This window comes from Rhincodon typus, chromosome 9 (genome assembly GCF_021869965.1).
Source record: "Rhincodon typus isolate 14 chromosome 9, sRhiTyp1.1, whole genome shotgun sequence".
Lineage (NCBI taxonomy): Eukaryota > Metazoa > Chordata > Chondrichthyes > Orectolobiformes > Rhincodontidae > Rhincodon > Rhincodon typus.
In genome coordinates this window covers 15,903,660-15,919,283 of record NC_063340.1, presented here as the reverse complement: position 1 = coordinate 15,919,283, position 15,624 = coordinate 15,903,660, and the positions used below count along the sequence as shown (strand labels likewise).

The 15,624-nt window shown below is 38.0% G+C and overlaps 1 protein-coding gene across 4 annotated transcripts in view; it reads right to left on the bottom strand.

Moving 5' to 3' along the window:
• Window positions 1-4,309: 4,309 nt before the first annotated feature.
• The window catches only part of rmnd1 (required for meiotic nuclear division 1 homolog), a 91,056-nt gene continuing 79,741 nt past the window's right edge, over window positions 4,310-15,624 (bottom strand). For all 4 annotated transcript variants that reach the window (XM_048601265.1, XM_048601263.1, XM_048601261.1 and 1 more), the window contains 2 exons: window positions 13,769-13,885; window positions 4,310-9,272 (listed from right to left, as the gene is read on the bottom strand). In XM_048601265.1, the coding sequence (XP_048457222.1) occupies window positions 9,240-9,272; window positions 13,769-13,885 (150 nt within the window). In that variant the 3' untranslated portion in view covers window positions 4,310-9,239. The remainder of the gene's footprint in view (window positions 9,273-13,768; window positions 13,886-15,624) is intronic.

Here is a 15,624-nt window from a genome sequence, read left to right as displayed (position 1 = left end):
AACCAACCTGAGAATGACCCATTTATGCTGACTCTCTGCTTTTTGCCCTGTAACTAATCTCCAATCAATGCTGGCATTTTACTCCCAATTCCACATGCTTTATTTTGGTTTTCTAACTTTTGCGTGGGACTTTATCAAAAGCTTTTTTGAAAATCTAAACGCAACATATTCACTACTTCTCTCATTTCGACTCTGCTATTAACTTCCTAACAAACTCTACCAGGCTTGTCACATGATTTCACCCTCATAATAGATGACTCGGTATAATCAGACAATTATTTTCTACATTTCAAGCAATCATATTCTTTATAACAGATTCCAATATTTTCCTCACTACCGATGCTAGTGACATGGAGGAGTACTGATTCATCAGCTGATGGACATCAGTAGGAGACTTCCATGTCCATTTCTGCTCTGCTGCCATGAGAATTCACCAGAAATCAGTGTTGAGAATTTCTAGGCAATGTCCCAATATGTTGGTGGGTCTAGTCTTACCAGTGGGAACACGATGAATGCAGTTTGGTGATGGTGGCGTCGGGGACATTCTAAGTTTGCATTCTGTGAATATGACTATGTCACGCTGTTGCTGGACTAGCTCATAACACAACTCTTGCAAAGTTGAGACAAACCTCCAGTTATTAATAAGAAGGACACTTCACAGGGCACAGGTCTGGGTTGTTGTTGTTGCTTTCATTGCCTAGGTTAATGCCAGCTGATTCATCTGGTTTCATACAATTTTTTTTATGGCTTTGTAGTCAGTAGATATGACTGAGTGGTTCAGAGGGCAGCCAACGACATTTTTGCAGGTTTCGAGTCACATATAGGCCAGGCTTGGTAAGGCCGGTAGATTTCCTTCCCTAAAGCTCATAGCTCAAAAGTAAAGGAGCATTTTTTTTTTGCTCTTTCAGAGGGTCTTTGGAATTCCCTTCATCAAAAAAAAAGTGGATACAGATCTTTAAATATTTTTAAAGCAGAGGTTGATAGATTTTTGATTACCAAGGGAATTAAAGGCTATTGGGGGTATGCAGGAACAAAAAGCTGAGGTTAAAATCAGTTCAGCCACGACCTTATTGAAAGGTGGAGCAGCTTGAAGGGTCGAGTGGCCTACTTCTGTTCATTGTTCACATGTTTGTAAGGTCATCAGTGAACCAGATGAGTTTTCATTACAAAAGTTACCACCCGACCTGAGAACCTTCCATCCATGCTCAGCACAGGAAAAATCAGAAGAGGGCAGCTGTCATTAGGATCCCAACCCAACATTATTTTATGGACTTTCCCATCCTACACACAGATAGAACATACCTTTGCCTGACTATGAAAATTCTGCTCCTGGTCCCTACATAATGAAAATAATACAGAAGCACTGGAATAGGTGGAAAGTAGATTTACATAGACAATGGTAGAACAGAGAGGTTACAGTTATCAGAAAAGATTGAATAGGTAGTGATTTTTTTTCAGAAAAGTAAAGATTAAAAGCTCAGTATGCTTACCACAGAGATGATTGGATTTCTGATTTCCAGCGCCATACAGAATTATAGGGATGGTGTGAGTAACTAAGTGTTCAACTAGCCACAATTGTACCAAATGGTGGTGCAAGTTTGATGGGCTAATGGGCTGTTCCTACCTTCCCACTTGAAGGTAAATCAATTGAGATCTTTCAAATTGTGAATAGCAAGTGTGCTTACTGGCTGAAAGAAAGAAAAACACAGTCAAAACCAGGAAACAAAATAGGGACAGATTTTAAGGTTTGAATTTGCTAAACTCAGTGTTGAGTGCAGAAAGCTTGTAAAGTTCTCAACTGAATGATGAGCTGCTGTTGCTGACGTTTATGTTAAACCTCATTGGAACAGTGCAGTAGATTGGAAAAGAAACTTGATTGTGTAGGCAAGGTGGAAAATTAAAATGGCAGGCCACCAGATGCTAATGGACTGAATAGAGGTATTCACAAAGCAGTCACCTAAACTGTAGAGGAAGATTGTGATTAGTGAGTACAGCAAGTGAGATTCAAAGTAGTACATGTAAACTAGTGTTTCACCAGGGTAGAGTGTTGGGGCCATGTTCAGTGAGGAGAGCAGATGTAAAAGGGCACATGTTACATGTTCTGCTTTTGCACTGAATTGTATTGTGAGAAGGTCACAGGGTCTTGGGCGTGACTGAGGAATGGACCAGGGTATCATGAACGGAAGATGCATTTGGAGGTACAATCATGCCGAAGGTGGTGGAAAATGATCCAGTGAACTCCAAGACTGGTGGGGTGGAAGTGGGGCAAAGGTATTAGCGATATCACCTAGTATCAGTTAACATTGTTAGGGGAACACACAGAGAAAAATTAACATTTCACAGGATCCCATTCATATTGCTCTTGTGCACTTATCACTGGTTGACTCAAGTAACTCCACCTGCATATTTTCTGTTCTCTGTTTAGGAGTAGTTTTAGTTCGGGAATTAAAAAAAAGGGAAAGTTAACTAAAGGAAAATGTGTAGGGGGTGGCATTGTGGACATTGAAGTTTTTGTGCCTTGGTTTCAAATGCTTTAATTCACTTGGCTAGCAAAAAAAAAAAAATTATTAACTACACTTACATCTGTTCCTTTTGGTGGGAGAGAGTTCCAAACTTTTACTGCCCTTTGAACGAAGAAGTGTTTCCTAACTTTTCTTCTGAATGGCCTGGTGTTGAATTTAAGGTCATGTTCCCTTGTGCTGGCATGCTCCTTTAGTAGAGAGGGTTTCTCAATATCTACTCAAACTATTCTTATCAATGGGCACTGAAGACACAGAGGACAAATGCAGCAAGATGGATAGTTTAAGAAGACAACTGCAGTGTGGGGAAAACTGGCTGAAGACTCTGGCAGAATAGATCAAGTTTGAGTGGGTTTTATTTGCAAATGTCTGCTTGACATCATTGTGAGTCACATGCCTTACAAGTACCAATGTACGTTTATAAAGCATCTTTCATGTAGTAAAAAGTCAGAACTTGTCTCACTGGAGTGTTACCAGACAAGTCTGACACTAAGCCATATGAGGAGCTATTAAGGAAAGCAACAAAAAGCTCGGTCAAAGAAATTTTAAATAATATCTTAAAGGAGAAGAGCAGGGTGGAGTGGCCTGGGGAGGAAATTCCAAGACCTGTGGCTTTGGTAACTGATGGCACAGCAATTATAATTTTGGATGCACAACATGACAACATGGGAGGAACACAGAGATCTTGTGGAGTTTCACTTCTGGGAAAGATTACAAAGCCAGAAAGGGGAGGGGCCATGGAGAGACTTTAAAAATAAGGATGAGATTTTAGAAATGAGCCATCTGATCAGACGTGAATATAGATTGTGTAAACACATCTTAGTATGAGCTCGGATTAGAGCAGTAGAGTTTTGGACAAGTTCAGGTCTGAGTCCAATCAGCAGAGCACTGGAATAAAAGCAAAATACTGCTCAAAATCTGAAATAAAAACAAAGTGCTGGATTAACTCAGCAGGTCTAGTAGCATCTGTGGAAATAAAAACAGAGTTATGTTTCAAGTCCAGTATGACTTCTTCAGAATTGACGAAACTGAAAAATGGTGATTTTTATGCTGTTGACTGAGGGAGAGGAGAAGCAAGTGGAACAGATTGTGAAGGTGCTCAGAGCAAAAGATGGAGGCAATGATAATGGTGGTAAAGAAGTGATAGAAATGTAAAATACAGTAAATTGTCTGTATCCACGCGTCAATAACTCATGAATTTGCCTATCTGCACTAAAAGTTAAGTAGCAACAAAATTCAACATCTGTGGGCAAACTTGCCTATCTGTGATTTTTGACAGGCTCGGTACTCATGGATGTCATCATTCGCAGCGGTTCTCAGAAATAGAACCCTTGTACATACGGAAGGATGACAGTAGCTGTAAATATTAGGTGTGAAAAGGAGAAAATGGTTCAACTCAGCTGAGAGCAAAGTCAATCAAGACACAGCTGGGGAAGGGGGAGGATGTAAGAAACATGGAGGATAGAGCACTTTGAAGTTGTGGAACTTAATATTGAGTCACAGAGGTTGTGAAGTGTCTAGGCCAAAAATGAGATCCCAAGTCTTTCCCTGCACCCCTGCTCAAGCTTAATATGATTATGTGCAAATTCAGGGACCAGCTTTACTGTGAACCACGCTTCAAATTTCAGCTATCATTGTCATTACATAACTCAGACTAGATGATTAATATGATTAAATAACTTGTCTCATTTGTGATTCTAAAAAGATGACCTGAAACAAAATGTACAATAGAGGCCATTTTGTTACAATGCATAAAATAAAATGCAACAGTGGAGGCATACAATGTAGAAAGCATTTTATTACCAATTGAAACAATTTAAGATGGGAAATATACAGCATTCTGAAGAGTATAATGTGCAAGACGAAAATGTGTAATACGCAATGAATTACAGCACAATCCTAAATTTCCCAACTGATTTTCGAAGATATTTTTCTAAATACTCACAGTAACAAACATCACTTACTTGGTCACTCATCACCTTTATATTTTTGTCAACAATACTTACGACGTTCTCACAAATTAGCACATTTTGGTAATTCAATACAAATGTTCATTAGCAACAGCATTTTGATTAATTTCAAGTAAAATGCAATACTGTCTTCAGCACGATAATAACAAGTGATAGGCCAGCAGCCAATTTTCAAGAATTAAATGACCTCCACTCTTCCCATTTTGATTGAAAGCAAAATGAGTTAGCCTCAGTAGTAAAGAATGTGGGTTTCAAGAAGTCAGAGTAGGGCATAACACCTGACGTTATGTCTCTTTAGAAATTATTCTATACTCTCATACTCCTGGCATCAAAATTAAAGCAGACAACCTAGGGGATTTCTATGCAAATTCTCCTACCTGCATTAGATTTGGGTTGAAATAACCAAGTGAAATTAATGAAAAATGTGAAGAAGTCAAAAATTAGTTTCTGGAGTCTAGAAACTATTCCCGCTTAATATTTAGGTCAGTGGCTAACTTCAAATACATTGATAATTTAAGGAAGTTATATCTATTTAGCCTCATTTAAACAAGATCCTCTGTAAACAGATCAAAGCTGACAAATAAGCACATGCTGGTCACAAGAATCAACTCCCTTTTCTCTATGCTGGTCTGATAACAGAATATATGTAGATATGGAGATTGTTGATCTAACATGATTGTTACTGCTTCACTGAACGGCAAGGAGATAAACATGTGTGTTTTTTAGCCAATTTAACAGAAAAGTATTTCATCCTGGTGAGTTTAACATTAACCCAAAATTTCGCTGGGCTGTTACTGAACAGAGTAGGGGCAAGGGAAAAGAGAGAGGTATGCAGGCAATGAGTTATGTAATCTTCTATTTGAATCAAATGTCTGTTGTAGCAACAATGCAGCCTTTCAACTAACCAGCAAACTTCAGACCCAAGGGATCATAAACTGATGACTGTGAAACCCAAGATGGCAGGGCACTGTTCATGGTCAGTCTATTTTGGCACTGACCGATATAAACCAAATTATGTTCAACATGGTTTTCTGAAAAATTGTTAAAAATGACAATACAGCAAACATCAAAATCAGAACTTATTCATTCTTAGAACAAGTTACTAAACCTTTTGCAAAAGAATTTCACAAACAAATCAAATGATGTAAGTTATAGGATAATTTTATAAACATATTACATTACATTCAAATGGTCATCAGAGCTACCAGCCTGTGATAACTTTATCTTTATCCAACAGCAGTTAAGATTCCTTTTCCTTCACCTATAATAGCAGCAACTATGTTGGTTAGCTCAGAATTGCTGATCTGCAAGAGTTGGCTTACACATACTTCTTCCAGTCAGTGTGGACAAATGTGACATTGGAATAGGCTGTGAATGCCATAGTCAATACAAAAGAACCACCGAATTCTCAATACAACAAAGTGCAGCTTACATATCACACCGTAATCGAGCTTTCTGTACCTATATAGGAAGTGACTAGTATAAATGATAATGGAGTGTTTAGGAAATAAGGAGAGGAAAGTAAAGAACGGAGGTGAGATTTAAGGGATAATTAACAACATGACAACCTCCAGAAGTTAGCTTGCTAAATGAAAATAAGGCAGAAATGCCCAGTAAATTTGCTTCTGATGTTATCCCTTCACCAGAAATAGCCAAACCCCTAGTGTAGGAATATATTATGGAAAATTAAATAGAAAACTAGATGAACACAGTACTACACAGGCGATCCTGGGTTGTGAATGGGTTCTGTTTGACAGTCTGTTCGCAAGTCGATTTGTCACAAGTCGGAACATAATGCAGGACAATGTAAAGGAGCCATTTGTAAGTACAGGAAATATTCGTGTCACATCTTTAAAATTACACCCCTGTATGAGATCGCCTTTGTAAGTATGGGCATTTCTAAAAGGGATGTTCATTAACTGGGGAATCCTTGCATTTGACTCATAAAAACTAAGGAAACGGGCAAAACACAGTAATAATCCCAACACAGATTTTCTGTGTTCTGAAAATAGCACAAAATCAATAGTCATGCTGTCTCTGTAGAATAGTGGTAGCTTTCTTGATGGTTTTTGAAAATAATTTTTCACATTACTGAAGTAGCTACTGACAGTCTGTTTCATAGCCATGATAATGGCCACAGAGTCATACAGCGTGCAAGCAGACGCTTCGGTCCAGTCTGTTTTGAACATAATCCCAAACTAAGCTAGTCCCACCTGCCTGCTCCTGGCCCATATCCGTCCAAACATTTCCTATTCATGCACTTATCCAAATGTCTTTTAAACTTTGTAATTGTACCCGCATCCACCACTTCCTCAGGAAGTTCATTCCACATGCAAACCACCCTCTGTGTAAAACATTTGCCCCAGGGTTATTCAGCAACTCTGCAGATACAAGCATAGCTATGTTATGTATTTATTTTCATGGTTATCTGCAATAAATTGTATTGCAGTTTAACATCATAATAGAACATCTACTACTTTAATTCAAAGTCATCTTCTTTGCTTGGCAAAAAAGATGAATTAGCCAATTAGAAATAGGCAGTAGATTTTAGTTCTTTTATGAAAGCATTACTGTTTGATGTCAGAACTGACCCTCTTCTGAAGAATGTTCCAGCCCCTCGGCCAGCATTACTGCTTGTGAATTTCAGATATTGACTCTCAAACAAACTCATTGGTCATGAGCTGTCAAAGTTAACAAGGGTGTTGTTAACTCTTCTGAGATTCTTCTGCATAGGAAGTAAAGTATTGAAGAATTCATTCAAACAAATAACTTGGATGACATTGAAACATGAGATTATTAGTCTTGGTAGCAAAAATAATGCAGGGAATATTACATACTAATAAAGTTATCTATTTTCCTTTAGTGTGGATGGGGAATCAGTTAGATCAGATGGCTAGATGACTAGTTTGCAATGCAGAGGAACATCAACAACATACATTCTATTCCTGCACTGGTTGAGATTACCACGAAGGACTCTCCTTCTCAACCATGCCTGAGGGCCTAGTGATCTTCAGGTTAAACAACCATCAGTCGTCTCTCTTTAATGAGACAGCAGCCCTATGCTCTGGTAAGATGATGGAGACTTTATTTACTTTATTATACTTTGTCACATCTCTTTTGCTGAAGAGAAAGACTAAGTAGGCATGAAAAATATATAGTGTGTATTTTCATTTAAATTACTTCAAGTCATAAAACGATATTCTGTCTGTTGTGATAAATATTTCAAGTTGATTCAGAATATGCCTCCGAATAATTTTATCAGTTGTAATAAAAACTTCCAGTTATTTCAATTTTATTCCTGCATAGAGAAAGCCAGAAATCTATGACTGGTAACATTTCATGGAACAGTCAGTTTGAAAAGATTTTAGGTGGCAAAATTTAACTCTGCCCAGCAACAAAGGAGGGGCTTACGCGAGGTTTTCAATAGGTCATTCAGGGATAATTGAAGAGCAGTTAAAGAGAGAGACAGATAACAGACTCCACGTTGGAAGTGCTGATTATTAGCTGCCTTCCCTGCAGTAAGACTAAACTACACAGTTATAGTAGTTAAGTCCAAGACAGTTGGATACTCTGTGCTGTTAAAACTCAGGCCAAGTTCTAGGAGTTATTAGGCAGCTAGGTATTGCAGTTGGGGATTAGGAAAAATCCTGCAGGTTGTGATGGCTCACAAGAAGTCAGGTGCCACTAACAATCAGCATAGCTGACAGTCAGGATTGAAAAGCCTTTAAGAAGCATTTGCTTCACACCACAGAGCATGATTAGAGCTCAGGAAGAACACAGGAACTGATGTTCCTCGGTGAAACCAGCAGTTGATGAAAGGTTGAAGTTGTGTCTCTTAGGGACGGTAGTTTTCAGAGTCCAGGGAAGCATCTGGTCAGGAAAAGAGGCTGATCAACCAGAGCAGGAACAGTTGTTCAGGCAGTGTAATTAAATGGCTCTGGAGGGGAAGTTTCAGCAGTAAACTGCCAAAAGAACTTGTAAACTTTAACCAGATTTGATGACCCACAGTGTCATGAACATTTGCAGGGAGTGGCAGATAAATCTGTGTATCTGCCTTGATTGTGGGGTGTTTGATCACATTATATTAACTATGGTTACCATATTTTATTTCTCGTTGTTAGAAATAAGTTGTACATGTATTGTGCATTGTATTACTGTTTTAACTAGTGTGGTAAAGTATTATTGTTTGCTCAAATATGTTTCATGTGGTTGCTGCCCTTGTCCTTCTCGATGGTAGTGGTTGTGCATTTGGGACATGCTGTCTAAGGAGACTTAGCCAATCCTAAGGTTCCAGAGTTCTAAAATAATAGCCCATACACAGTTCCCCTCTACCCCAAAGGACGCACAAGAAGATATTACTCTGCTTCCAAAGGTACCACAGTGTCCTTGCTTCATTACATGCCAGTTTCAAACATTTTCTGTAAAACAAAATTGCTACAAATTCAAGTTTATTCAGTCTTGGTTCCTGCATGATTAAACTGAACTAACAATTAAAACAGTTTTGCTTATTTTTCATTATACATATATATTCCAGAAATTAAAAATAAAGTCAAGTACATCACTGAGTGACAGGCAAAACCACTAATGGGTGCAATTTGATTTTGTGAATGAGTAGTATAGATTGGATAGAAACTGAATTGTTAAAAATGCACTCATTCCACAATGACCTGGCCTTCTGGAGGATATTCTTTACGCCCCACCTGAAGATATGATCTTTGATCACTGTATTCCAAACTACTTCCAATCTGACTTAAAAAATAACACGTGCAAGTTCAAACAAGACCTGCATAAGAAAGAAGAAGAAGATTAATTAACTTGCTTGATTCTTGCAAAATATTGTATGCCATAAATCACATGCTTGTGAAATTCTCATCACATTTGATGAACTTAGTTTATTATTCAGGAAGATCCTACTTCCCTTCCCCACAGAGGATTCAGCTGATTTTAAAATAATTCCAAGGTTTCTGCCACTATTAGTCTGTCCAGAAGACTATTCTGTGTATCCTTCACCCTTTGTGTGACAACCTTCATGATGCTACTGTTAAATGTGTATGTTCACTAGCTTTTGCCTAGTGCTTTTATACTACAGTCAGGGTTTAGTTTGGAATTATGTTTTGGAATTCTCGTCTTTACTTCTAAAATATATTAAATAGCTCTATATGCTCCATCTCTATTGTCTTCCTGCAAGGCTGAGACAAATTTATATTTTCACCTTTAGACACACTTCACACTTACAGGACTTTCCAAAATGCTTTATCACCTATGAGGCACATTAGTCACTGTTGTAAAGTTTTTCCAATCTTTCCTCACAACATAGTGTCTTGATACTAGACACTCCCTCTTCCCTACAGGTTCATAGTCTGACCTTTTAAAATAAAACCGTGTCTGGGACCAGAAAGGCCAGTGGCTCTACCAGTCAGAGGAAAAAAGTTAACAAAAAAAAACTAGAAAAACTCTAGTCAGGCAACACTTGTGGAGAGAAGCAGAGTTAAAATTTCACATTATTAAACTCTTTGCTGGACCCATTCCCATTCTTTTTGGCTACTGCATCATGAAATATTTTGTTATTTAATCTTCCCTGGCCTCCAACCTAGTCCAGACCTTCAATTTGTTCTGTCTACCTCTTCACCTCTTCCACCTGCTCAAAAACTTTTACATTTTTATCTTCCTTCAATTCTGCTGAAAGGTCATTAACCTGAAATGGTAACTCTTTGTCTTTTACAGATGCTAACAGATATTAGTTTTTCCAGTAAAATAAAGCAAAGAACTGCAGATGCTGGAGATGTGAAAGAAATAAAAGCAGAAATTGCTGGAGAAATTCAGCAGTTCTGACAGCATCTGTGGAGAAAACAGCGTTAACATTTCAAGTCCAGTGACCCTTCTTCAGAAATTTTTCCAGGCTTTCTTTTGGCTCTCATTTCAGGTTCTGAGTATTTGCATTACTTCACTGTGTGCTACAGAAGATCATGTTTGGATGTTTAAAGGGTTTTTTTTTATTTAGAAGAAATCATACAAAACTGAGCAATCCTGCTCTCCCAGTGAGGAATCATTTAAGAGAAGTGAGGATCAGAGAATGAGAACTACAATGTGTAGCTTTATCTCCAAGCCACGTGCATTTGGGAATATTAACTCCCCAGTGGGGAAAGGGTGGTGAACCAAAATTCGAAAAATAGCTGCATGCCTGACAAAATTGTGACATAGGTTTGATGGCCCAAATAGTCTATTCCTGTGCTTGGACTAAAAATCTCAAGTAAATGTTAAAAATTGGAAGTCAAAGCATTCTTAAAAGCCACAATTTCTTTGAAAATCTTGTCCTCAGTTCTTGCTTTTAATTTCAACAATGATAGCGATACTAGATGCATCTATATTGTGAGGAACACTAAAAACTGCACATTCACTTTTAAAGGAAAGCAACTAGTGAATTGTTCTTGGGGGTAAATAAGATTTTCTACTAAGTCTTAACTGAAAGTACTCAAGTCTTTCACTTACCAATTGCTGCTAATTACAACTTTGAATGATGGGATAATTTGCTTTGAAACTGATATTATTAATTAACCTGCTGTTAAATTTAGCTGCTAGTATATACTTCTCAATTCAATTAAGCATAACCGAAATAATGTAATACTACCATTGACTATTATTTACAGGAGACTGACATACCTTCTATAACAATGTTAACAAATGTAATTATCATTGGCATTTTGACCTTTGACCATTTTAATGTCAATGGAATGTTAGCCGTTATTGTTAAATGATTTGAGTAGAGGAGTAGTGTAGTCAATGGAGTTGGAGGAACACAGCAAGTCAGGCACATCAGAGGAGCAGGAAAGTCGACGTTTCGGGTTGTTGACTCTGACTCCAGCCTCTGCAGTTCTTGCTATCTCCAGGAGTAGTGAAGTCTTGCTTTAATTGTATAGGAGCTTAGTTAGACCGCACCTGGAAGTACTCTGCACAGTTTTGGTCTCCTTATTTCAGGACAGATATTATTGCCATAGAGGGAGTGCAACAAAGACTTTTTACAGGATAGCAAGACTGTCCTATGAGGTGGAATTGGGCAAACGGTATTCTTTAGAATTTAAAAGAATGAGAGGTGATCTTGTTGAAATGTACAAAATACTCAAAGGCTGAACAGTGTAGATGCAGGTAGGATGTTTCCACTCGTTGGGGTGTCTAAAACCAGGGGGCTTAATATAAAATTAAGGAGATTGCCAAAAAGGTCTGTGTTGAGGAAAATTTTCTTTTACTACTGGGGTTGTGAATTTTATCTCACTCAGGGCTGTGGAAGCTTAGTTTATTTTAGTGTGTTTAAGGTAGAGATTGATAGATTTCTGATTACCAATGATATGCAGGGGTATGAGAAGGGGGTGAGTAAAAGGCATTGAAGTGTTCAATCAGTCATGATTGTATTAAATAGCAGAGTAGGTTTGAGGGGTTGAGTGGCCTACTCCTGTCCCCAAACTCACAACTCAATCAAGACATTATCAATCATTTAGTAGAAAAACAGGAATGCTTAGAATTTGAAAATAGCAGTTCAATCCAAAATTACCTGCCCCATAAAATTCTGCAGAGTACAGTAAAAAGTCACAGATTTCCTTGTCCTTGGCTTTTGCTGATTGGTGATGATTGGATCCATTTCAGAAATTAAACTAACCCGGCTACATTATCAGCAACTTCCAATGGTGAAGCCATGCTGAAAGGTCAATGTAAATAAAAGTGTAACCTCCAATTCACTTTCCTGTCAGCAATGCTCCCTGCTGGGATTGGGAATTACTCTTATGTTACTTTTTTAAATATAAACTGTTCCATTGCATGATGCTGAAATTCATAATCATCATCTTCAGAGCTGACAGTTGGTATGTTATATAACCAATATAAGCTTTAGTGTGCTTGTGTAGGTTAATGGCTGGAAAATGGAAAGCACACTTCACTCGCCCGAGTCCTAATCTACAATCTAGTGTACTGAGACTCTGTGCCATTGGCAAAGTTATGCTGTGTTTGAGGGATTAATAAAATTATTTATGATTTAGCTGTAGATTTAGCTTCATGCCTGCAGCCTATAGTACCATTTTGGCTTTTTACCCAAGGAAGGGTGATATGAGTATTTGCCTTTCTTAGGATTAAATATTTAGTATTTGATTTTTTTCCGCCTTTGATGGTTTTGAAGCCACATCCATTACAAAGGACATTCAATTATTCAATGATGCAAAAAAGATATTTTGCAAAACCAATTATTGGCAGAGTTTCCTCCAGGCTGTATGGCCACACTGACGCTCTGAGGATCCATGCACATTGCTTGGTGTACTGACACTGTTCCCAGCATTGACTTCTGGTTCTGGAAGTCACTGCCCAGCGGTCCATGCAGGAGAAAAAATATTAGTAGGTGTGTTGCATATTTGATTTGATTTTGATTTATTTATTGTCACATGTACCATAGTACAGTGAAAAGCTTTGTTTACGAGCAGTATATAGTACGCAAGGACATACAGATCATAGGGTGTAAAAGAGACTTAGACAGAGGCATACCGGTTATGCCACACAAGGCATGCTTCAACTTTTAAAATAAAAACACATCAAAATCTAAAGGACTGACTTGTGCAAAGTGCAGATATCCATTTTATTACAAGATATCATCATTGCTAACTTGTAGGTACACAGTAGTCTACTTGCAGGTACACAATAGTCTACATGTGCAGTAAAAATTATGATAAGATGGAAATGAACACGTTTAACACTCTTACCAGGTTTAAAATTTAGCCTAAACTGATAGAATGAAAATCTCCTCTCACTACTGGCTATTAAAATGCTGAATCTTGTATGAAGTCAAATTTGACTCTGAGGGATTGAGTGAAATGGGTTTGACCCACCTCAAACTATTCGTGGGTCTGCTAAGAATTTGGCACCACTGAGGTTGTTTCTTGGCGAGGCGTGGAGGACAGCTGGTGTGGGAAAGAGAAAATTTCACACTGGTGCATCAGAGAATACTCTTCAGTTTAGTGCAAAGGCTCACTGAAAGGCTGGAGTGAAGAGAGCTCTGTCTGGCTCATCCTACACTCAACATAGTAATGCATGGTGCCATGTAGGTACCCAAGGTTGAAAGTTGTCTACTCCACTAATAACCCTCACCTAATAAGTGCGACAAACAGAAATTGTAAATGTAAGATTTTTGATAGTTGTACAGGATCTCTCACAATAGTTAGCTTTAGGTTATTTTGACAACCTTGAATTGACAACCCTGAAAAATGAGATAACAAAATTGGTCTTAGCAGCTGAATGACCTACTTCAATAGAAATGAGGATCACGATCATCCACTCAAGACGTAGTCCATGTTTCTCACTTAGATGGTTTCTCATCAAGTCTGTTAGTTCAGTACAATGCTGTAACTTTTCATTAATCACCTACAGGGTTCAAAAGATTTGCATTCTTAAGGTATATTCATCTGACCACGGTTCTCTCTAGATTTCATTCAGCATGAATGTATGTCTAATATTAAGTTGTCACCAGCAAAAAGTTTGTTTTTTACATATGGTGCTTTTGTAATTCATTCTGCATACTGTTCCATATGTGTAGACTCTCACAAAATTGCAGATTGCATAACTGTGCAGAGAGCTCACCATATTGAATTTTTAACATTGCTGATACACGTCTGTCATTAAATTGAATCACTGGAAAATCAGAAGCACCTTGAATTGCCCATCTGACTTCAAAATGTTTTTCCAACTTCTGGTCTGCACCAAAGCAGAGTTTTAATATTTACCATTACAGACAATGTATTATATAAACACTGGAAAACAAGATCAGTATTCCAGCATTAAAAAGAACACTAACCTATTCCTCTCTATTATGTGCAAATACAAAAAAAAAGCGGTGTAACAAAACCAAAATCAAGTCCAGAAAATATTAGTGTTTTAACGACTCAAGTCACAGCTTTTCCTGAACAATCCAAATTATGAACATAGGAACAAAACTAGGCCATTTAGTACCTCGGGCTTGTTCTACCATTCAATAAGGTCATGACTAATCTCTGATCAATATGATCCATATATACACTGTTAGTGTCTGGATTAGTAATCTAGAGGCCTGGACTATTAACCCAGAGACAGGGTTTAAATTTAACCTTGGGAGCTGCCAAATATAATTTCATAACACAGCATAGGTTACTGGATAAATCTTGTACAAAAATCTAGTAATAGTTACCTTGTAACTACTGGACTGTCACACAAAAAAAAATCACCTGACCTGTACGTGACTCCACAACCACAACAAAGTGGGTAATCCTTAACTGCCCTGTGAAATGACCCAGCAACCCACTCACTTAACGGCAACCGGATGTGCAGTAAATGCTGTTCTTGCCAGTGACGCCCACATCTCATGAACAAAAATAAACTAACAATTGCAGTTTTGATATTAAGTATTGACCCAGTGTCAGTTTCCATTCGTGGTGTGAGTTGCAGACTTCTACCATCAAGTGTTTCAGAAGTTCACTTACGAAAGGTTTGGCTCTAACATCTACGCTATGTACACTTCTCACAGAGAAATGTGAGGTAATGCATTTTGGTAGAAGGAACACAGAGAGACAATACAATACAAGCTCAATGGAACAACTTTGAGGGGAGTACAGGTGCAGAAGAACCTAGGGGCTCATGTGCATTGTTCTCTAAGGTGGGCAGGCAAGTTGAAACAGTTGTAAAGAAGACACAGGATCCTTGAGTTTATAAATAGAGGCATAGAGTATAAAAGCAAGAAAGTGATTTTACACCTCTACAAATCATTGGTCAGAACACATTTGGAGCAGTGTATTCAGTTCTGGGTAACTTATTTAAGGAAGGATGTTCAAGCCCTGGAGACAGTGTAAAGGAGATTTACAAGAATGATACCAGGAATGAGAGATTTTAGATACAAAGGAAGATTAGAGAAATTGGGTTTATTCTCCTTGGAGCCCAAAAGATTAACAGGTGACATGACTGAGGTGTTCAAAATAATGAACAATTTTGACAGAATAAAGAAGGCAATTCTGTTACCACTAGTTGGTATGTCAGTAACTGGGATTCATAATTTGAAGAATGTCAGCAGCAGAGCTAGGAGTGAGACATGGAGAAACATCTTTACTGTGGGAGTAAAATTGAATCAGAGATAG